The 23,393-nt window shown below is 43.5% G+C and overlaps 2 protein-coding genes across 2 annotated transcripts in view; one reads left to right on the forward strand and one right to left on the reverse strand.

The window, feature by feature from the left end:
* The window catches only part of LOC134191034 (uncharacterized), a 19,010-nt gene extending 14,112 nt beyond the window's left edge, over positions 1 to 4,898 (reverse strand). The window contains exons 1-4 of the mRNA XM_062659593.1: positions 4,317 to 4,898; positions 405 to 468; positions 230 to 343; positions 76 to 159 (exon numbers count right to left, since the gene is read on the reverse strand). Of these exons, the coding sequence (XP_062515577.1) occupies positions 76 to 159; positions 230 to 343; positions 405 to 468; positions 4,317 to 4,636 (582 nt within the window). The 5' untranslated portion in view covers positions 4,637 to 4,898. The remainder of the gene's footprint in view (positions 1 to 75; positions 160 to 229; positions 344 to 404; positions 469 to 4,316) is intronic.
* A 463-nt stretch (positions 4,899 to 5,361) lies between these two features.
* Positions 5,362 to 21,966, forward strand: LOC134196254 (protein phosphatase 1 regulatory subunit 16A-like). The gene is made up of 5 exons (XM_062665346.1): positions 5,362 to 5,422; positions 5,536 to 5,660; positions 5,720 to 5,818; positions 12,367 to 12,462; positions 21,717 to 21,966. Exons 2-5 carry the CDS (start codon positions 5,559 to 5,561, stop codon positions 21,846 to 21,848), a joined length of 429 nt encoding a protein of 142 aa, XP_062521330.1. The 5' UTR covers positions 5,362 to 5,422; positions 5,536 to 5,558; the 3' UTR covers positions 21,849 to 21,966.
* The last annotated feature ends 1,427 nt before the right edge of the window (positions 21,967 to 23,393 follow it).

Consider the following 23,393-nt stretch of genomic DNA (forward strand, 5'->3'; position numbering starts at 1 on the left):
TCAAAGTGCATGCACACCAAGGCATAACAATTATCGACTCATTACAAAAAAACGTTGCAACTCTGTTGTGCTTACACCAGGAAGTAGAGGAAGGCCGTGAGATCCAGGTCCCGCGGAGAAGGTTGGCGACATTGAATGACCACTAAAATGCTCCGTAGACTGCACACCAACAGAAACCGGATGAACCAACAGCACACGTACAAATGCAACCAAACAAGCAAAAGCTCACTGGCAGCCTTCCATCTGACGTACTCCGAGGTAGAGTCGAGTTATACGGGGCATGACCACCACCGGCAGCAGCAAATCCCATGCTATGGGTTGACGATTTCTTTATTAGGGGTCTCTGCATTTGCAACACACATACATCAACCATGCAATGTGTTATGCTGGCCGACTCAAAAGACCTTTGTATCCGATTGCAGCCCGACGGTTGAGCATATCACATGAACCCATTCATCCATTTCATGCCTGAAAGAGAGCAATTATTTTGAAATAGTGTTGTACGAGTGACAAACAGTGAGTAGATCGCCTACTGATTATGACAGCCAATAGTTGTGTAACAAACCTCAATGCATGTTGTGTAACAATCCTCAATGCATGTTAATTAATCAATAGCTAACGCATGTAAGTGGACAGTAAACATGAACGAGCACAGACAGAGAGATAAACATGGACAAACAAGTGGACCGACAAACAAGGACGGGCAGACAGACAGACACAAACATGGACAAACAAGTAGACAGACAAACAAAGACGAGAAGACAGACATAAACCAACAAGTTGACAGACAAACAAGGATGAGCAGACACACAGACACGAACAAAAGGGAAAAAGAAACAAGAACGAGCAGAAAGACAAACAGACATGGACAAAAAAGTGGACAAACAAGTAGACAGACAAAGACGAGAAGACAGACATAAACCAACAAGTTGACAGACAAACAAGGATGAGCAGACACACAGACACGAACAAAAGGGAAAAAGAAACAAGAACAAGCAGGAAGACAAACAGACATGGACAAACAAGTGGACAAACAAGTAGACAAACAAGAATGAGCACAAAGACATGGACCAACAAGTTGACAGACAAACAAGGATGAGCAGAAAGACAAACAGACATGGACAAACAAGGGCAAGCAGACATAGACAAACATGTACGAAATGCCACTCGTGTGTCGATGTAGTTTGTAGAATGTATTTGCTTGGTAAGTGCATCAGCAAAGATGCATGACTGTGTCGACGAGTGAGCATAAGTTAATTCTTCGTTGTGTAACATATAGTAGTAATATGTCTCTGTAGCTGCTGCTCGCCTCATAACGTTACCCTTTTCAAATTTGTGAGACTACCGCAAGTACAGTAATTCTTCGATTAAACACTGTGCTTGATTAAACACCTCCCTCGATTAAATGCCACAGCCGAGAGCAGTGTTGTCGGCCTTATTTATGACTGATGTCAAAATTATGGCCCAAAGTGGTCTCCGATGCCACTTGATTAATATATAATAATAATAGTGATATCAGCAAACTAAAAAATTAACCAAGTCCATAACTCAAATAATCGGCTAAATCAAGCAAACTGCTATATAAGGTGCTCTTAACTAAATCAATGATTGTAAATGCTTTAGACAGTGTGTGGGCCCCAGGTTAATTAAGGCATGGATAATTAGGCATGGATGCCAAGTGTATAAGAATCTCATGCCAGACTTGGTGCCATGACTGTGAAGTCTGGTGCCACAATTGGCACCATCGCCATGGCAATAGCATCCCTAGCCCGAGACAAAATGTAAATGCCACCCTTGAATAAACACCGCATTTCAATGAATTCTAGTAGATCTAGCAAGATCTATTGTGCAAAGTTTAAAGAAAAAATCATAGGACGTATTCTTGGGAGGCACACATGAGGCAAATATTTCTTTAGACTACCCGGATACTGTTTCACCACATGATCCTGTCTCAAAGTGTGAATGCATACCAATATGGTACGTGTTGTTCTCTCGAATAAGTGTCGCACCTACAGCATGCACACACACACACACACACACACACACACACACACACACACACACACACAGAGCATGGACAGAGTCTTTGGTTAATAAATAAACATCACCCTAAAATAAACGCCAACCTTGTTTAAAGGCTGCAGTTGAATTCTTAACCAAAAATAAACACCACTGCGTCTAATCGAAGAAATACGGTATCCACAGACCAGACTTACAACCCTATATGACATCAAATCTACTGACAATTTCATTATATTTCTAACTGATGTTGTCGTAGAGTTCAAGCAAAATCGCTTTAATCCACACACTTGACAGCATTCTGTTAATTAAACTATTAAAAACAAAAGTGCAAAGCATACAATAGATGATGAGTGTTGATGTCTCTGTATATGTTTTGGTGTCATTATTCATATCCATTCCTATCCTGTATCTGACATTCAGACAACACTATAGCATCACGTGATAAATTCTTGTGTCACTAGTGGTTACCACCACCCTCCAAACCTCTGCTTAGGTGTCAGGATACCTAAAGGCATGCTAACCAGATAACACAAAATGAAATTACTCTATTTCCATTCCACCTGCACAACAGCCACACAACTGTCCACACACATCAATTCTCTGTGTTGTAATGCCTTTGACCAACCCCCTCATTCCAACATGTACCATTCATGTCAACAGTTTGTCAAATGCCTGCTTGCTGGTAAATCAAGAAAAGAGCTGCATCAAATACTTCTGTCAAAGACAATCTATTTAGCCCAGTGTGTCCACTGCTGGACTACCGTTTTGAGTCACTTATCATCCTAAATCTGTTCATTTTTGAAGACATGATACTAAGACTATGTTATGTAGACTCAAACTCACACAAACCCACTGAGGGGGCAGCCAGTTATGCAATTAGGTTATGCATAAATACCAGCATGATGAGAAAGAAAAACACATTTTGACTGGGCCTTAGTTACCAACAGGTGGCCCCTACCCAATGAGCACTCTCGTAGATGGTGCAATAATATCTGTATTCAGCCAAGTGCCTGCATTGTTTAGTTATTGCAAACATACCATAGTTATTGCACACATATGGTAGTTATTGCCCGCTTTCACAATTATATAATTATAGCATGCTTGCCATGAGACTGTCCCTGATGCTGAAACCTTACACTAAATCTTACTGACGCCAAACTGTATGGTCAGCTACTCAACTAAGTCCGTTATCACCCTTGTTCCAGAGCAATATCATATTTCTTACCCTCTCACCGTTTATCCCACTCGCCTACAGCTCCTGCAATAAACGGTGCTGGGGCAATAAATATGATATTGCTCTGAAACCCGGCCAAAACCTATACATAGTTGCTTTAGTTTACAACCTACCCAAGAATGTCTGGAATTGCACAGAAACAAGAAAGGGTCTGTAATGACATGAAGACAAAAGGTGAATTCACATTCAAGGCATGGGTCAACTAAGTATCCTTAACATAGATGTGAATGCAGCTAGAGCTCAGTTTAAACCAGAAGTCACTAAGTAGGAAATAAAGCAACTTGAAGGTCAGTGTGAATGTTGGAAATATAAAAGTGACTTCTGAATAAAACAACACTGTTACAATTTTCCCCAATATTTTGTTTTACAATTTGATGCTAATTAAAGGGTGACTGTAAATATACAGAACAATATCCATCCACCTCAGTCAGTCATGATCATCAGTCCCTTATTGGCACAATATGCAAACTAAAAGTGTAGGAATGTGTGAGCCTATGGAATCATGGTTTCCGCACATTTTTCTTGCCTCACTGCATTACTCTCAAATACTATAACGAATTACGTGTTTGGCCTCCCAAAAACTTTGAAAACTTCCTATGTCTCCTATGATATGGATCCCAAAATATGTGAAACAGCAGTCTATTCTCAACGAATCGATTACATCTACATTAGACAGGCTCCAAATCCAAAACCAGAACAGAAGAAAATAGGCACAGAGACTCATTACCCGTTCAATTGGATTAGTCGCCTATTCAGAGTCACAGCTTCCGTAGTTACTGAGAAGAACTGTCAGGATTTAACACAATCTATATATCCCTACACCAACCAGTGTTTGCAAGTGTACTTCCTTTTGATTATGAGTACATGGACAGACAGCATCTCATGATCAGCACAGTATAGGACACACAAAGTCCACACAAAACAAAAACTCCATTCATCGAATCAAAGACACAGAATGAGTTTACAGACAACACCACACAGACTCCACCCTTATCCAATCAAACACACAGGAAGTTTACGTACAACGCACTACCTCCCTTCCCGCACATCACGCACTCACTTCGAATCGGCCGAAAAGAAATAGTCTCGCGACGGAGTGTTGATGGCGAAGATATTCTTGTAGTGCGAGTGCTTCATGCTCTTCTGCACACCTGTACAGTCGTCCAGCATGACGGTGCCAAGCGGCGTCCCATGCACGTCCTTCTCTCCTCTAAAATACTGCAAGTTGACGTTGCCGTCGTCACAACGAAACACGACCCAGCGTCGCTGCCACTTCTTAAAAACGGTCGCTCCACCGTCGAGAGGCGGAGACTTGGTCAGATATCCCTGGCGAATGACCTCGGAACGAGGACGAGCCTCGTACACGACGTCATGCTGCATTCTCGTCGTCGGTTTGACGTCTCGCCAGTCGAATAATGAGCGGATTAGGACACTACAAAGGTGCCCGGCTCCACAAGAAGGAAAGTAGACGGAGAGGAAGGAGTCTGTCGGGCGGGTGTGGCTAATCGAGTGAGCGAGCTCTTGCACAGGACAGCAGTTAGTAGCTGTAGTCGACTGGATGTCACAGTGTACTAACACGACTGATAGAGCTTCGCCAGTTAGCTCCCAAATCACTGGTTGGAGTTACTGGAATTCACCGGAGGCGTGGCTGCAGCCTAACGCACGGCTGCTTGCAATCTTTTCTCATGCCATTTTTATTATTTTAGTTAATTTAATATAATATTAATCTTATCACAATCATTAATAGATTAATTGATTGCAATACCTAAGTAACGCATTCACATAAAATATAAAAATATGGTTTATTGCACTAGAACCTAGATACTAAAAAATAGGTACATTTCTACACCGTTTGTGTACATACAGCTCGGCAGTTAGCTAATTAGTTAGCCAAATTATTTACTAGAGGCGTGGCTACATGCCGCAAGCTGCGGCACTATTTCATCTCATTTAATGATTTTAGATAGATTGCAAAAGTAATACATTTGACAAAATGCATAAAAACAAATATAATTTGTAGCAAATTAGCTAATAACGTTTTGGCTCTGTTTCGGTACACGTGACTCACGTGATTTAAAATTAGCATGAAGCCGACGCATGCGTACAAAAGACACGTTTGGATACACAGTTTGAACACAGGCATCGTTTACAACACAGCATTTAGCGGTAAGCTACATTGAGTTGTAATAAATAGTTACGGTAAGTTAGAGTGTCCGTGTTGAGGGATTTCGCGTTTCTGTGAAACTGAAACCGCGTGTCTACATTTGTTGTGAATTTAGAATGAGTGAGAAACACAGCAGACATGAATCGGAGACTAGTGTCAGCTGTAAACGACAACGATATGAATGAGGTTGAGAGGCTTCTCTCGTCAGGCGCCTCACCAGATGCCTATGATCATGATGGTGTATGTTTGATGGCCTCGTGTTATTGTTTGGTGATAAAAATTAACTCACTCTATTGTAGAAATGTCCTGTACTGGTGACGGCTTGTGATAATGGCTTTAGTTCCATTGTACAAGTTTTGCTAAAGAAGGGATCAAATGTGAACAAAACTGATGATCTTGTAAGTGTTGAGAGTGAATGAAAGAACCAACGATTAATTAAACGGATGAATGCAGGGTTCTTGCTAGAGATTTTTGGGAGCGTGGCGGGATGGGCGAGTTCATGTCTAAGTCGGGCATGCGCACTTGAGCCGATCTTTTAAGCAAGGTATATTGTACGTCATAGCTATTGCGTGTAACATACGTTCAAGTGCTCTGGCAAGGAAATCAACTTCGGCCGCCACTCAGCCCTTCTTAACGATGTTCATAGGTTGCGCATGCGCAAGTTTTATGGACGAAACTACAGAAATCTGTCTAGTCAGGCGTTGATTGACATGCACGGACCAATGTTGTTGATTCACAAGAAGCCATGACTAGTCTAGAGTAGATTCTAGGTGCTACACTTCTCAGACATTGTCATAAGAGGTGTGCTTTCCACGTGCATCCTGGACTGCAATTACCAAGTAGGTATGGAGCTAGGCTATTATCCCGCATTCTTTTGTAAGAGCCTGGATTTGTGGCTAATGTCACCTTTACTAAGTAATATCTGTAACGATCTGTATTGTGTAGTGGGTTCTCTGCAAGACCTGCGTATCGAACACTCAGCGTAAACACAACACAACTTTTTCAGAGCTTGGTAACAGTTACGCGTGTACACCAGAACACCAGAACACGTGAACATCTGTCTAATATGTCACTTATGCTAATTATAGAACAGTTGTTAACCCCTTTCTCTAAAATTGAAACACGCAACTCTATCAGATTAGAACCATTAGGCTGTACCATAGCAATGTTACGACGTTAAGACATGTTGTAGTCTCTGTATTCCCGAGGTAGCTTGACTGCTCTATCGAGTGTAGTTTTCTTGATGTCTGAGGCAATCCTTGGCGGTGGTGTCTGGATCGGTACTATTGTCTGTTTTGGTGATGTGTCATCAAGTCCATCTGGTACAATGTCATCGTTGTTTGGTTCGTCATCTTCATCTTTGTCTTCTGAGTCATCACTCGCCAGTGAGCTTGGTCGACAATCTTCTTTGGTGGTTCTGAGTTGACGTCGGCTCCGTCGGTATAGTCTACCTTCTGATTTGACTATGTACGACCGGTGTCCTGCTGATCTTTTGCACAATGCCAGCGACCATGTTTCACTGGGTTTTTCATTCTCACATTTTGGCTTGGTGTAAACGTTGGGAGTATCTTGAGACTTTGTCGTAGTTCTGCACTTGGCGTTGTTTGGCTCTGTGTAGTTTGTTTGAGATGTCTGTCCCTTTCAGTGCTGTAGGTTGCAGAAGTTTTGGTGATATGGGTATCTGTGTTCTCGCCCATCTACCGAACAATTGTTGGACTGGTGAAGAGCCAATCAGTGCTTTCAGACGGTGTGTTTTGGAAATTGGGGAGTGACATATAAACATCTTGGTTGGTCTCCTTTGCTTTCTTTAGAATGTTTTTACAGGTCTTGACAGTATTCTCCACTTTGCCATTAGCTTGTGGGTATCTGGGAAATGTTGTAATGGGATGAAACTGCCATTGTCTATGTGATAAAACTGCCATTGTCTAGCAAAACGCTCGAATTTACCGCAGGCAAATTGCGGTTCATTGTCTGTGACAACAATCTCTAGAATACTGTGCCTCGCAAACTGTCCTTTGACTTTGTGGATAACTGTGTTGGACAAGGTATCAGTGAGTTTGTTGATCTAAAAAAAGTTGAAATAGTGGTCGACAACAACTATGTAGTTTGTGGTCTCCAAACTGAACTGATCTATGGCAACCTTCTGCCATGGTCTAGAAGGAATTTTGTATGGCTGTAGAGGCTCACGGCATTGCTCCGGCCCTATGCAGCACAAATGGAGCACTTTCTGACAAAATCCTTCAGTTCTTCATTCTTCTCAGGCCAAAAGAGCGACTCTCTTGCACGTCTGATGCAGCCTTCCACTCCCAGGTGTGTATTGTGTAACTTGACCATACTGCCTCTTAGGGACATTGGTATGACTATACAATGCCCCTTGAAAACTAAAGTGCGTTCACGCATTAGAGAGACTGGTGGAATGTGGCCATTTACGCGACAAAGGTGTTGCCCTCCGGGCAGATATTGGTATTAATCTAAAGCTCTTCACTTGCCGGATCTAATTACACTCACCATTGGGCTACAGAGACGTTACTGAAGTTAATAGAGCCAATTTCCTGTATTTTAATGAGTTAGGGGCAGAGAAAGGCGGGACTAAGGCAGAATTAGGGTTAATCGCTAAAAGCTAAGTACGTAATTGTTATAGCTAGCAGGCTGTTAACAGTAACCCAACACAGTAAACTTCCCAGTTGGGGTGTCAGTTAGCTAAGTAAGAGTGCGTCTAGGATCCTTTTCTAGTTTGCATCCTTGGAACTTTCAGTTTTAGACGACGACGAATCTTCTGATTTAGGACCAACTTCAATTAATGACCATCTGCTCTACAACGTCGTCTAACACACCGTGTATTGTCTTGTAATGCTTCTCCACCTTCTCACGTACGTGCCTCACACAGTTTGCCCACTTTTTCACAGTAACGTTAGCTAGACCTTGTCTACACAGGCGCTTGATGTTTTCCATCGTAAACCTAGCAATCCCTGTGTTGTGCTGTGCAGCATAACTGTAGGCCAGAGGAAGCAGGAAGGTCAAAGTCCTCATAGTGATGTCATCAACGCTCAAGAATGCATTAAATGGCTGGTCAGTTTGGTTCTGATTAGTCAAGTTCTCATGGTTTCCAGACACTTCTCTGAGCCAGAAGTGAATGAGTGTATGTATCTGGTACATATGGCTGTTTCTAAAAGAGGCAACTGACACATACAACCAGTGAGCGCATAGAAACGTCCAGGTCTGTTGTCATGGTTATGGCAAAAGTCCACTTTTTAGTATATATCATTGCATCATGAAGCAAACGGCGTTTCAAGCCGGTGAGGCAGCCAGAGGCAACACGTTCATACGTACACTTTCATGTAACAATATAGTTCCTAATTTGTCATTGATACCATATGCTCTGAAACATAGATGTTAATTGCCTCCTGTGACAACATAACATCCGTTTACACAAGCACTACGCCACACCTTAGGGTGTACCCTACACTCCACCAGTCGCTCTAATTCGTGAACGCACTTTAAATTCTTCTGTACTGATATTTCATGGTGACACTGATGGAATGGTTTGCTGCGGCAGGTAGGTCTTTTATTCGTGATGGCCATCCTGTATGGATCAGGTCGCTGATGCATCGCAGCTCTTGATCTTCTTTTGTAGCTCGTCTGATTTCTTCCAATAATGGATTGGCGATGGTAACGTCTTCCATCCGATTGACTTCTTCAAATTTTATATAATGTTCACTCTGCCAGTGTTTGGCTGTGACTGTACCTTCCAAGTACGCGCGGGAAAGAGCATCCGATAGGTACATTTCTGACCCTTTTTTGCACTTGACTTGGATGTCGTAGCACTGTAGACGCATCAACATTTGTTGTAATCGCTTTGGCACATCCGCCATGGTCTTCTTCGTAATGTCTTCGAGTGGCTTGTGATCAGACTCTACCGTTGTGTGTTTTGTGTAGATGTACTGATCAAATCTCTCACATCCAAAACGATTGCCAAGAGTTCCTTCTCGATTTGTGCGTAATTTCTCTCACTTTTTGTTAACGCTATTGATGCGAAACAAAGTGGCTTACCCTCCTGGAGCAGGGTGGCTCCTAAACCAGTTGAGGAAGCATCACATTGGATTGTGGTTTCTTTGTTGACATTGTAGTATGCTAAAACCGGCATTGTTGTAGTCAGTCTTTTCACTTTCTTCCAAGCCTTTACGTGTTCCTCTTGCCAATGCCATTCGACTCCTTTGTGTTCTAGCTGACGAAGAACTTCACACACTTCAGGTAGGCGTGGCAGAAATTTTGAGAGGTATGTAATCATGTCTAGCGCTCATTTCAGTGAAGTGGTATCCATACGTGTTGGCATGTGCATAATCGCTTCTACCTTGGATGGGTGTGGCTGCACTCCATGGGCAGTTAGTTTGTGTCCCATGTATGGAATCTCAGTCAGCCTGAGCTTGGCTTTGTCTGGGCTTAGCTTCAAGTTCCTTGTCCTGCATTCGTCAAGAAATGCTGACAGATTGTGATCATGACTCATAGTCGCCTCCGTCATTGTGTCTCCAAATCCAATAATGAGAAAATTGTCTGCAATGACTTCCACCTCGTTCAGGCTCTCTGTAATCTCATGCATATTCTGCTGCCATATCTCCGGTGCTGATGCTATGCCAAAGGCATCTGCAACCATCTGTACCTGCCAAAAGCTGTTTGGAACATGGTCAAGTAGCTTAACTTTCTCATCGAGCTTTATCTGCCAAAACCCACTCTTGGCATCTAGTACTGTAAACACTTTGTCCTTGGTAAGCCGCGTGACTTCCTCGATGGTGGGCATAGGGTAATGCGATCTCTTCATTGCCTGGTGGAGCTCCTTGGGGTCCAAGCAGATCCGTACTTGACCATTTTTCTTTTTTGCTGAGACCATTGATGATACCCATTCTGTGGGCTCTGTCACCGGTACTATACTATGATGTTTTCAGCAGTAAGTCTCTCTAATTCCGCCCTGATTGCCTCTCACATGGGTGCTGGTACCTTACATGGCGGATGAACTACAGGCCTCACACTCTTGTCTACTTGTATGGTGTATTCACCCTGTAATTGGCCGAATCCCTCAAACACACTTGGTATTGTCTAAGGGCGTTATCATTCAGCGGTTTCGTCAGTACTTGGTCCGGTACTATTGTTTTGTGTCTAGCTCTGTTAGCTTGTGCTTGCATTGTATGTATTTGGTCACTGTCAACTATTTTGACTAACCCAAAAAGTTGGCTCGACTTCAGACTGAGCAAGGGCGTTGTTTTTGCTAGGTACCACTATGAAGTGTATATTGTACTTGTGACCTTTTTGTTTAATATCTAACCATGCGGCTCCTCTTGGCTTGACGTGAGCTCTGTTATGCATCACTAGGACTACATTGGTTCTTCTCAATCTTCTTCCTTCCTTGTCTCCTGTAACCTGCACGTAATCACGAAACGTTAGTATATTGCACGAGGCTCCTGTGTCTATTTGAAAAGCAATGTCATGTCATCCATTGACAGTAAATGTTGCCATTGCCCTGGCTGTTGGTATGCCACTTAGTGCTTGAATTTCCATGTACTGTATGCTAGGTTTCTTTTGTTGCCAATACTGTATGTGATGCACTTTTCTGGACCTACAGACACGCACATAATGTCCTTTCTTCTTGCAGTTACTGCACGTCCGATCAGCTGCAGGGCGGTCTGTCTTTTTGGGCGGATGGTCCAGGCCACAGTAAGTGCAACGTTTGCTGGTAGATGTTGCCTGCTTGGCTGGCTGATTTTCCTTTGTTGGCTTAGCTGGTCACCATTTACGTTGTGTCTGTTTGTCATGTCTGTCTGACTGTGGTATTGGCTTTCTACGTGTATCTATCCGTTGTCTCACTGCGTGTGTTGGACTGTCTGTGGATATCTCTTGAGTTCTCTGACTAGCCACTTGACTACTGCGGAGTATTTCCGGACATTTCTCCAGTGTCAATGTCTTTTTATCTAGTAACCTCTGTCTAACAGTATCATCTCCTATACCATGGACCAGTCTGTCTCTCACGTAACTGTCTTTCGGTGCTCCAAAGTTGCACGTATTTGCCAGTTTCATTGCAATGTATGTGTTCATGGTCTCACCCGGCTCTTGGCTTCTCTTAAAGAAATGGTACCTTTCAAATGATTCATTCTTCTTTCAAATGATTCATTCTTCTCTGGTACGCATCTGTCTCGAAATCTCTTTATGGCTTCCTCCAGTTTGGTCTGGTCATCGGGTGTGTCTCCCCATTCGAATGTCTCGAGCATGTCTTGTTCGTCGTGACCAATTACATTGAGCAGGGCCCTACGCGAACTTCCCGTTCCTTCAAGATTTTGGCGGCAATCTCACAGTATTTCCAGTCGTGCTCGAATCGCTTCCAGTGTTCACCCCAGTGATCTCTGTCTGGAAGATTTAGTGGTTTCGGTGGTTTGGCTCGTCCCAACGCTGTCGCCATGCTTGGTGGTGGATCTCTGGTTTCTGCGATTGCTATCTTTGTGGCTACATAAGGTCACCACTACCAGACACCATGTAACGATTTGTATTGTGTAGTGGGTTCTCGGCAAGACCTTTGTATCGAACACTCTGTAAACACAACAGAACTTGTTCAGAGCTTGCTAACAGTTACGTGTGTACACCAGAACAGCAGAACATGTGATCATATGTCTAATACGTCACGTATGCTAATTATGGAGCAGTCGTTACAATATCGTATTGTGTTTCAGTACTGTAGTATGGATTTCTCATACATTCTGTAGCTGTCAAACTTTGGACTCCTAGCTACCGTTTCTGAGCATGTCGCACTCCTGAAGCTTGGCTTGTGCCACGCTGCCACGCTGTGGCAAGAACCCTGGACTCAATGACTATAAAATAATATTTCAATAATGTGATGAGATTAGTGCTATGACTTCACGGATACATTAACACAAATAAGAATGCACCGTTATTGTTATTGCAGGGTAACACTGCTCTAATGGTTGCAGTCCAGCGTGGAGATGTTTCACTAATTGCTATGTTGTTATCAGCCAAAGCGGATGTTAACCTGAAGAATACTGTGAGTGTTAGTCTTGGTTTTTGTATGTGCTCAACAGTTGATGTGATGTATGAGATGTCATTTACAAATGATGTATGAGATATCAGGGCTTGAAAAATTGGTCCAACTAGATCTTGTCAAATGACGAATTTCCAAAAATTTTAAGTCATCAAAATTATAGTCTAGGACATCATATTGATATCAGTCATGGTGTTTAGTGGTGTACTGCCATTTTGTAGCCCGCGCGAGAAGAGGACTCGGTACGAGTCTAGTACAAGCATACAGCGCAGTACTCCATACTTCACAATGACATGCAACCAAGAGTATCCAACACAGTATTGCTGAGCCAATGGATATGATGTGTTACACTAGGCAGAGCTAAGACATCTTCAGGGAAGACAGGTGATAGCTAATTGAATTAGTGATTAAACGAATACCACCTCTCTTTGTCAGAACAAGGCAGAGTTTCAACCAGACTTCCACATATCACATTGCGGAAGTTGTCCGTTTCTTGCTACTAAAATCATATCTACGACCTACAGGATTTACCATTGTCTCCACTTGCTTACTTGTCATAAACTTCATGCCTGTACTCTGTTGGAATTCTGAGATGGTTTTCGCCCTCTTTGTTTCATTATCCGGGATATGAGCAGTTTGTCAATGGATGCTGCTGGCGTAATAATTTACTACGCATACATTTCATTCACAATGTACGACAGATGTCTCAATGTGAACGTCATCGCGAAGCGGCGCATGTTTCAGTACAGTATAGCTATCCACCTGCATACTGAGAAAGCCATTGCAAACTGCTATAGTCGTCATTTGACGATCTAGACTACAATGCTAGTTGCCAGTTGTAAAATTTAACTTGTCAAATGACGACTTGACGACCTATTTTTTGAACCCCGGATATTATGGACAAATAATAAATGTTTTAACATTGAATACTATCATACCGTAAGAGATTGCCCAGGTTTAATTTGGGGGGGTGCATGGTTGATTGTTTACGTAAACCACTAGAAAAGGTAAAGTAGAGGTAAATTATTTCTAGAATTGCATGAAATGTTAGACTTCATCTACGTAGGCGTATTTTCAGTTTTTGGAAAGCAAATCTACAAAACAAGAAAGCATTTGCCCAGTATATTTGGGCATGGCTAAATTTTGTTTTTCTTATTCTTCAGTAAGGATTACTGTAAATCTACAACACACCGGATCTTGAAATTTGTGGATAAGGCGTAAAATAACCTGGCCTAGTGCCTTTAATTAACAAAAGAAAGGAGGAATATTCAAGAAAAAAGTAGTTCTGCCATTGCACTTGAGGTATGTACCCCAGACTCTGTGTTCAAATTCATTCAGTGTACTTTTCCACGTCAACACCTAGCAACACTTGAAAGTCACGTGTGATCATACTGAATGATGATTGGTTGCTACTATGCTATGGAGAGCAGAGCGCTGCTACGAAGCTCATTTTGAGGGTCTGTGCTTTGCAGTTAAAGTTATCAAGATATCAAGTGCAAGTCTTGTCAGTTTTATAGCTGGGATCTTCAATCAGTATTTCACGTTTTGCAGTTCCATATACTGCAGAATGGCAGCATAATTAATGGGAGAAATGATAGCATGGAGCGGTGGACAAGGGCACGAAAATCACACTTTTTAGTGCATTTTTGGTTACTGACCTAGCTTAACTTAAGCTGCAAATGAAACTGCATTTTTGAATTGACATAGAATACTCACGCATGCAGATACAATTTTCTCTACAATGCAACAGACAGACACTTGAATTAAGTCTGCTGCAATTACTGAATATTTTGTTCTGATAGCTACAGTATATGACCACACTTGATTACTTCTAACGTGTAGTGTTGTTGTTTGGGATAGGAGACGGGTACCCCTAGTTTCCTATCCCTGACAGTGACACGTATTATTTGCTACTGTCTATAGCTAGAGACTACGCAATACCTTTGCTTCAGAGTCTAAACTATTTGTTCTATAATTTAGTAATGGTTGGCAAGGGCCATGCAGGCAGAGTATCAGAGTGACAGGATCATTATGCCAGACGCTTGTCTATGAAGTCTAGACTGTCTAGCTAGTGCTTTCCACCAGAGCAAAAAGAGTTAAAGTAGAATTAAACAGTTTCTATGAAGATGAGGAGAGATGTAGGGATTGCATAAAAACAATAGAAACAAGTTTTACATACATTTAGTAGCATGACGTCATCTAGTCTTTCCAACCCACACTTCTTATGTTGTTGTCCACTGGGTTGGAAAGACTAGATGACGTCACCTCTGCTGTGTAAAACTTGCTTTTATGTTTGTTTTATGCAATCTCTGAATTTTCACTGATTTTTGTAGAAAACGTTTTCAATTTTAGTATTATTAAATTTAGGCTATATACCTATTAAATTTCATGATGATTGGATTCGCTGGTCCACCATTAAGCTTGACCAAAATAAAATTTGATGTGCGAATGTGCAATGATGTTATGCTTGCTGTAGAATGACTTCGTAGTACGTATATATAACTAGGTATCAATAGCTCTGAAAGTGTTAACAGTGCTTGCTGTCTACCGACTGTTGTTCTGTTCTGCTCTGCTCAGTATCAGCATCTTTTGTTTTAGTGTCTATTTTACTATCTCACATTTGTATGCAGTGCAATGAAAACTGCACATGCTTAAAATGTCACATTATTGTTACTTTTTATTTCTATTTTGATTGGCTGGTCCACATTTCATCTCCAAATATCTGAACATCAAAAATGTAGTTGGTCTTGTCTAATAGAGAAATTGAAAATACAAACAATTGTAAAAATACTATAGTGTTATTATTAATTAATTGCTTTACCAAATTATTACATGTATGTTTGTCTGTCTGTCTGCTGTCTGTCTGTCTCTTTGTCTGTTTGTTTGTTTGTTGTGTGTCAGTTTGACTGTCTGTTCTTTGTTTATCAGTCTGTTTGCATGTTTGTTTCTCTGTCTTCGTGTTAGTGTTTCTTTGTTTGTTGGATTATCTGTCTGTCTGTCGTTGGTAGTATATTTCAAACTGATCGCTATTACAGGCTAAAAAAAGTAGCTAATAGCAAACTTCAAAGTGAGTTTAATAGGCCCTATATATAGGGCCATTATATCATCATATATGTACATATCAATCTAATGTACATAAAACGGAGTAGTCCATAATCCAGTAGTCCATAATCCAAGTCCTCCAATTCGCTTCCATGTTGGCCACCACTCTCCGACTTTTGTTTCATGATTGGAATTGCTAGAAAAGAAGAGAAAAACAAGGAGAGTAGTGCTAAACTTCCTAACCAGAAAAGTTTGCTGCAACTTGTCTTTCGTAGCTCCAAATGTTTCCCAGAACAGAATTTAACACGTACTTCTCTCATATCTTAATTAATTTAATGGACGACTAAAGCAAATTTCTACCTCACTTTTTATGATGTGACATCATACTATTGTTTGGTGTGTGTGTGTGTGTGTGTGTGTGTGTGTGTGTGTGTGTGTGTGTGTGTGTGTGTGTGTGTGTGTGTGTGTGTGTGTGTGTGTGTGTGTGTGTGTGTGTGTGTGTGTGTGTGTGTGTGTGTGTGTGTGTGTGTGTGTGTGTGTGTGTGTGTGTGTGTGTGTGTGTGTGTGTGTGTGTGTGTGTGTGTGTGTGTGTGTGTGTGTGTGTGTGTGTGTGTGTGTGTGTGTGTGTGTGTGTGTGTGTGTGTGTGTGTGTGTGTGTGTGTGTGTGTGTGTGTGTGTGTGTGTGTGTGTGTGTGTGTGTGTGTGTGTGTGTGTGTGTGTGTGTGTGTGTGTGTGTGTGTGTGTGTGTGTGTGTGTGTGTGTGTGTGTGTGTGTGTGTGTGTGTGTGTGTGTGTGTGTGTGTGTGTGTGTGTGTGTGTGTGTGTGTGTGTGTGTGTGTGTGTGTGTGTGTGTGTGTGTGTGTGTGTGTGTGTGTGTGTGTGTGTGTGTGTGTGTGTGTGTGTGTGTGTGTGTGTGTGTGTGTGTGTGTGTGTGTGTGTGTGTGTGTGTGTGTGTGTGTGTGTGTGTGTGTGTGTGTGTGTGTGTGTGTGTGTGTGTGTGTGTGTGTGTGTGTGTGTGTGTGTGTGTGTGTGTGTGTGTGTGTGTGTGTGTGTGTGTGTGTGTGTGTGTGTGTGTGTGTGTGTGTGTGTGTGTGTGTGTGTGTGTGTGTGTGTGTGTGTGTGTGTGTGTGTGTGTGTGTGTGTGTGTGTGTGTGTGTGTGTGTGTGTGTGTGTGTGTGTGTGTGTGTGTGTGTGTGTGTGTGTGTGTGTGTGTGTGTGTGTGTGTGTGTGTGTGTGTGTGTGTGTGTGTGTGTGTGTGTGTGTGTGTGTGTGTGTGTGTGTGTGTGTGTGTGTGTGTGTGTGTGTGTGTGTGTGTGTGTGTGTGTGTGTGTGTGTGTGTGTGTGTGTGTGTGTGTGTGTGTGTGTGTGTGTGTGTGTGTGTGTGTGTGTGTGTGTGTGTGTGTGTGTGTGTGTGTGTGTGTGTGTGTGTGTGTGTGTGTGTGTGTGTGTGTGTGTGTGTGTGTGTGTGTGTGTGTGTGTGTGTGTGTGTGTGTGTGTGTGTGTGTGTGTGTGTGTGTGTGTGTGTGTGTGTGTGTGTGTGTGTGTGTGTGTGTGTGTGTGTGTGTGTGTGTGTGTGTGTGTGTGTGTGTGTGTGTGTGTGTGTGTGTGTGTGTGTGTGTGTGTGTGTGTGTGTGTGTGTGTGTGTGTGTGTGTGTGTGTGTGTGTGTGTGTGTGTGTGTGTGTGTGTGTGTGTGTGTGTGTGTGTGTGTGTGTGTGTGTGTGTGTGTGTGTGTGTGTGTGTGTGTGTGTGTGTGTGTGTGTGTGTGTGTGTGTGTGTGTGTGTGTGTGTGTGTGTGTGTGTGTGTGTGTGTGTGTGTGTGTGTGTGTGTGTGTGTGTGTGTGTGTGTGTGTGTGTGTGTGTGTGTGTGTGTGTGTGTGTGTGTGTGTGTGTGTGTGTGTGTGTGTGTGTGTGTGTGTGTGTGTGTGTGTGTGTGTGTGTGTGTGTGTGTGTGTGTGTGTGTGTGTGTGTGTGTGTGTGTGTGTGTGTGTGTGTGTGTGTGTGTGTGTGTGTGTGTGTGTGTGTGTGTGTGTGTGTGTGTGTGTGTGTGTGTGTGTGTGTGTGTGTGTGTGTGTGTGTGTGTGTGTGTGTGTGTGTGTGTGTGTGTGTGTGTGTGTGTGTGTGTGTGTGTGTGTGTGTGTGTGTGTGTGTGTGTGTGTGTGTGTGTGTGTGTGTGTGTGTGTGTGTGTGTGTGTGTGTGTGTGTGTGTGTGTGTGTGTGTGTGTGTGTGTGTGTGTGTGTGTGTGTGTGTGTGTGTGTGTGTGTGTGTGTGTGTGTGTGTGTGTGTGTGTGTGTGTGTGTGTGTGTGTGTGTGTGTGTGTGTGTGTGTGTGTGTGTGTGTGTGTGTGTGTGTGTGTGTGTGTGTGTGTGTGTGTGTGTGTGTGTGTGTGTGTGTGTGTGTGTGTGTGTGTGTGTGTGTGTGTGTGTGTGTGTGTGTGTGTGTGTGTGTGTGTGTGTGTGTGTGTGTGTGTGTGTGTGTGTGTGTGTGTGTGTGTGTGTGTGTGTGTGTGTGTGTGTGTGTGTGTGTGTGTGTGTGTGTGTGTGTGTGTGTGTGTGTGTGTGTGTGTGTGTGTGTGTGTGTGTGTGTGTGTGTGTGTGTGTGTGTGTGTGTGTGTGTGTGTGTGTGTGTGTGTGTGTGTGTGTGTGTGTGTGTGTGTGTGTGTGTGTGTGTGTGTGTGTGTGTGTGTGTGTGTGTGTGTGTGTGTGTGTGTGTGTGTGTGTGTGTGTGTGTGTGTGTGTGTGTGTGTGTGTGTGTGTGTGTGTGTGTGTGTGTGTGTGTGTGTGTGTGTGTGTGTGTGTGTGTGTGTGTGTGTGTGTGTGTGTGTGTGTGTGTGTGTGTGTGTGTGTGTGTGTGTGTGTGTGTGTGTGTGTGTGTGTGTGTGTGTGTGTGTGTGTGTGTGTGTGTGTGTGTGTGTGTGTGTGTGTGTGTGTGTGTGTGTGTGTGTGTGTGTGTGTGTGTGTGTGTGTGTGTGTGTGTGTGTGTGTGTGTGTGTGTGTGTGTGTGTGTGTGTGTGTGTGTGTGTGTGTGTGTGTGTGTGTGTGTGTGTGTGTGTGTGTGTGTGTGTGTGTGTGTGTGTGTGTGTGTGTGTGTGTGTGTGTGTGTGTGTGTGTGTGTGTGTGTGTGTGTGTGTGTGTGTGTGTGTGTGTGTGTGTGTGTGTGTGTGTGTGTGTGTGTGTGTGTGTGTGTGTGTGTGTGTGTGTGTGTGTGTGTGTGTGTGTGTGTGTGTGTGTGTGTGTGTGTGTGTGTGTGTGTGTGTGTGTGTGTGTGTGTGTGTGTGTGTGTGTGTGTGTGTGTGTGTGTGTGTGTGTGTGTGTGTGTGTGTGTGTGTGTGTGTGTGTGTGTGTGTGTGTGTGTGTGTGTGTGTGTGTGTGTGTGTGTGTGTGTGTGTGTGTGTGTGTGTGTGTGTGTGTGTGTGTGTGTGTGTGTGTGTGTGTGTGTGTGTGTGTGTGTGTGTGTGTGTGTGTGTGTGTGTGTGTGTGTGTGTGTGTGTGTGTGTGTGTGTGTGTGTGTGTGTGTGTGTGTGTGTGTGTGTGTGTGTGTGTGTGTGTGTGTGTGTGTGTGTGTGTGTGTGTGTGTGTGTGTGTGTGTGTGTGTGTGTGTGTGTGTGTGTGTGTGTGTGTGTGTGTGTGTGTGTGTGTGTGTGTGTGTGTGTGTGTGTGTGTGTGTGTGTGTGTGTGTGTGTGTGTGTGTGTGTGTGTGTGTGTGTGTGTGTGTGTGTGTGTGTGTGTGTGTGTGTGTGTGTGTGTGTGTGTGTGTGTGTGTGTGTGTGTGTGTGTGTGTGTGTGTGTGTGTGTGTGTGTGTGTGTGTGTGTGTGTGTGTGTGTGTGTGTGTGTGTGTGTGTGTGTGTGTGTGTGTGTGTGTGTGTGTGTGTGTGTGTGTGTGTGTGTGTGTGTGTGTGTGTGTGTGTGTGTGTGTGTGTGTGTGTGTGTGTGTGTGTGTGTGTGTGTGTGTGTGTGTGTGTGTGTGTGTGTGTGTGTGTGTGTGTGTGTGTGTGTGTGTGTGTGTGTGTGTGTGTGTGTGTGTGTGTGTGTGTGTGTGTGTGTGTGTGTGTGTGTGTGTGTGTGTGTGTGTGTGTGTGTGTGTGTGTGTGTGTGTGTGTGTGTGTGTGTGTGTGTGTGTGTGTGTGTGTGTGTGTGTGTGTGTGTGTGTGTGTGTGTGTGTGTGTGTGTGTGTGTGTGTGTGTGTGTGTGTGTGTGTGTGTGTGTGTGTGTGTGTGTGTGTGTGTGTGTGTGTGTGTGTGTGTGTGTGTGTGTGTGTGTGTGTGTGTGTGTGTGTGTGTGTGTGTGTGTGTGTGTGTGTGTGTGTGTGTGTGTGTGTGTGTGTGTGTGTGTGTGTGTGTGTGTGTGTGTGTGTGTGTGTGTGTGTGTGTGTGTGTGTGTGTGTGTGTGTGTGTGTGTGTGTGTGTGTGTGTGTGTGTGTGTGTGTGTGTGTGTGTGTGTGTGTGTGTGTGTGTGTGTGTGTGTGTGTGTGTGTGTGTGTGTGTGTGTGTGTGTGTGTGTGTGTGTGTGTGTGTGTGTGTGTGTGTGTGTGTGTGTGTGTGTGTGTGTGTGTGTGTGTGTGTGTGTGTGTGTGTGTGTGTGTGTGTGTGTGTGTGTGTGTGTGTGTGTGTGTGTGTGTGTGTGTGTGTGTGTGTGTGTGTGTGTGTGTGTGTGTGTGTGTGTGTGTGTGTGTGTGTGTGTGTGTGTGTGTGTGTGTGTGTGTGTGTGTGTGTGTGTGTGTGTGTGTGTGTGTGTGTGTGTGTGTGTGTGTGTGTGTGTGTGTGTGTGTGTGTGTGTGTGTGTGTGTGTGTGTGTGTGTGTGTGTGTGTGTGTGTGTGTGTGTGTGTGTGTGTGTGTGTGTGTGTGTGTGTGTGTGTGTGTGTGTGTGTGTGTGTGTGGTGTGTGTGTGTGGTGTGTGTGTGTGTGTGTGTGTGGTGTGTGTGTGTGTGTGTGTGGTGTGTGTGTGTGTGTGTGTGTGTGGTGTGTGTGTGTGGTGTGTGTGTGTGTGTGTGGTGTGTGTGTGTGTGTGTGTGTGTGTGTGTGTGTGTGTGTGTGTGTGTGGTGTGTGTGTGTGGTGTGTGTGTGTGGTGTGTGTGTGTGGTGTGTGTGTGTGGTGTGTGTGTGTGGTGTGTGTGTGTGGTGTGTGTGTGTGGTGTGTGTGTGTGGTGTGTGTGTGTGGTGTGTGTGTGTGGTGTGTGTGTGTGGTGTGTGTGTGTGGTGTGTGTGTGTGGTGTGTGTGTGTGGTGTGTGTGTGTGGTGTGTGTGTGTGGTGTGTGTGTGTGGTGTGTGTGTGTGGTGTGTGTGTGTGGTGTGTGTGTGTGGTGTGTGTGTGTGGTGTGTGTGTGTGGTGTGTGTGTGTGGTGTGTGTGTGTGGTGTGTGTGTGTGGTGTGTGTGTGTGGTGTGTGTGTGTGGTGTGTGTGTGTGGTGTGTGTGTGTGGTGTGTGTGTGTGGTGTGTGTGTGTGGTGTGTGTGTGTGGTGTGTGTGTGTGGTGTGTGTGTGTGGTGTGTGTGTGTGGTGTGTGTGTGTGGTGTGTGTGTGTGGTGTGTGTGTGTGGTGTGTGTGTGTGGTGTGTGTGTGTGGTGTGTGTGTGTGGTGTGTGTGTGTGGTGTGTGTGTGTGTGTGTGTGTGTGTGTGTGTGTGTGTGTGGTGTGTGTGTGGTGTGTGGTGTGTGTGTGTGGTGTGTGTGTGTGGTGTGTGTGTGTGGTGTGTGGTGTGTGGTGTGTGGTGTGTGGTGTGTGGTGTGTGGTGTGTGGTGTGTGGTGTGTGGTGTGTGGTGTGTGGTGTGTGGTGTGTGGTGTGTGGTGTGTGGTGTGTGGTGTGTGGTGTGTGGTGTGTGGTGTGTGGTGTGTGGTGTGTGGTGTGTGGTGTGTGGTGTGTGGTGTGTGGTGTGTGGTGTGTGGTGTGTGGTGTGTGTGTGTGGTGTGTGTGTGTGTGTGTGTGTGTGTGTGTGTGTGTGTGTGTGTGTGTGATAGTTTGTACTTGTTTGTCTGTTTGCTGTCTGTCTGTTTGCATGCTTATCCGATTGTGTATTTGTTTGTTCAGTTGGCTTTTGTATGTTTATTAACTTTCATGCTTTTTATTTTAATTTGCTGTTTGATCCTATATGCATGGTTGTTTTGTTTGTTTGCTTTTTTGTTTTAGTCGGTTGTCTGTCAGTTTGTTTTCTGGTATAAGTTTGGTATTGTGTTTGCTTTGATAGACAATGTTTCTTATATTATAATTATCTATTATTATAGTGTGGATGGACAGCACAGGATTTGGCTAAGGACAGCAATCACTCCACAGTTATCAGTTTGTTAAGGAGTCGGTGTGATATCAATAAAGCCAATGTAAGACTTGTTGATGTGAATCTGAATCATTATTTGTAATCATTGTATTGTAAATTTGATGTGTAAGTGTGACATAAATATGAATTCTGATTTTATGTAGACACTCAATACAGTTGATTATAAAATGATCATTTGACATTGTGAGATAACACTAAATTGTTTTGTGTTTGTTGAATTAGTTAATTATTTTTTATGTTATATTATGCTAGGGTAGATCACGCTAGATATGAGTCTTTATTACTTTGTTTATCTATTTTTTGTTGGTTACTGAATTTGTCTTTGGTGGAACAGTAAGTTTGTCATTTGTTTGTTTTGCTTCTCTAAGTTTTGGTTTGCTCCATTGTTCTTGTTGTGTTTTGGTCTGTTTGTCTGTTTGCTTGTCTGTCATTTGTTTGTCTTTCTGTGTGGCTGTAACAGTGTTTGTCTGTCAGTCTGTCTGTCTGTATGTCTGCCTCCTGGGTTGAACTTCTTATGCAAGAACTTGGCTTATGCAAGTCCTTACAAGGACCTGCCCAAGATCTAGACAAGAATTTCCAAGACTTGTTAATTTTACACGGATATCAACCAGAGGAGGACGATTACTAACATGCGCACTTTGAGGGCGGTTTAGTCTTCAACCAATGAGCAACTTCGAAATCTCATGCTTGATGATGTGATTGCCTCATTGCATGCAGCAATGTTGTGGGGCAACATCCGGCAGTGGCAGTAGTCATTGTTTTGAGGGCCTGCGAATTGTTCTTACAATCTCCCTTGCTTTCTCGTAGTGGATGCAAGAGTAGCTCGTATTCATAATGCTTCATTGAATGAAATGGCAAGCAATGTGTTGCGATTGATGGATTCTGCCGCTCGTTGCTGCTGCATGACGTTACAATGTGTCTCATTTGTCATATACAGGCAAGACTGGTCTACTACACGTAGCTAGTATGAGGAAACCAGTAGAATAGACCCCTACTAGATCTCGCATGCTATACGTATGCATGTAGTCTAGGTACGTAGCCAGCCCCAGTCCTTTTTGTCATCCGGACAGCAGGGGATTCACGCGATTTTTATAAATCATTGTAGGAGTGCTACACCAGCATGTCTGATTGCGTGCACATTTTTGCTGAACTCATAATGCAAACAATCAGACACAAACAGGTTTGTGCGCTAGCTTGTAAATGTAGACTGATTTGTTCGGTAGGTGTAATAACGATAGGTAAGTCATAGGTTGAAGCTCCGCGTACGGTCAGCAATAGTTATTCCTTTCTGCTGTTGACTATAGAAAAGCTAGCATTTGTAACCACAGAAAAATGGAACAAACGCAAACAGACAATTTAAGTATTGTATGAGTCCTTCTGCAGGTGATTTCGTTGAACAAGAGGATATGTTCCATTGTCTAGACAATATGTGGATGCAGCACACATGCTAGAAAGTTCCTACAAAGAGCAAAGTTTGCTACTTTAATCTATAGGTGTGGCATTAGCACACGTTAGTAATCACCCTCCTATGGATATTAACCAATTAACACGTAGGGACTTGGTAATTTTATACAGCGATCATGTTCTCAGTTGATATCCATGTGAAATTATCAAGTCTTAGAAATTC

The sequence above is a fragment of the Corticium candelabrum genome, chromosome 1 (assembly GCF_963422355.1).
Source record: "Corticium candelabrum chromosome 1, ooCorCand1.1, whole genome shotgun sequence".
Lineage (NCBI taxonomy): Eukaryota > Metazoa > Porifera > Homoscleromorpha > Homosclerophorida > Plakinidae > Corticium > Corticium candelabrum.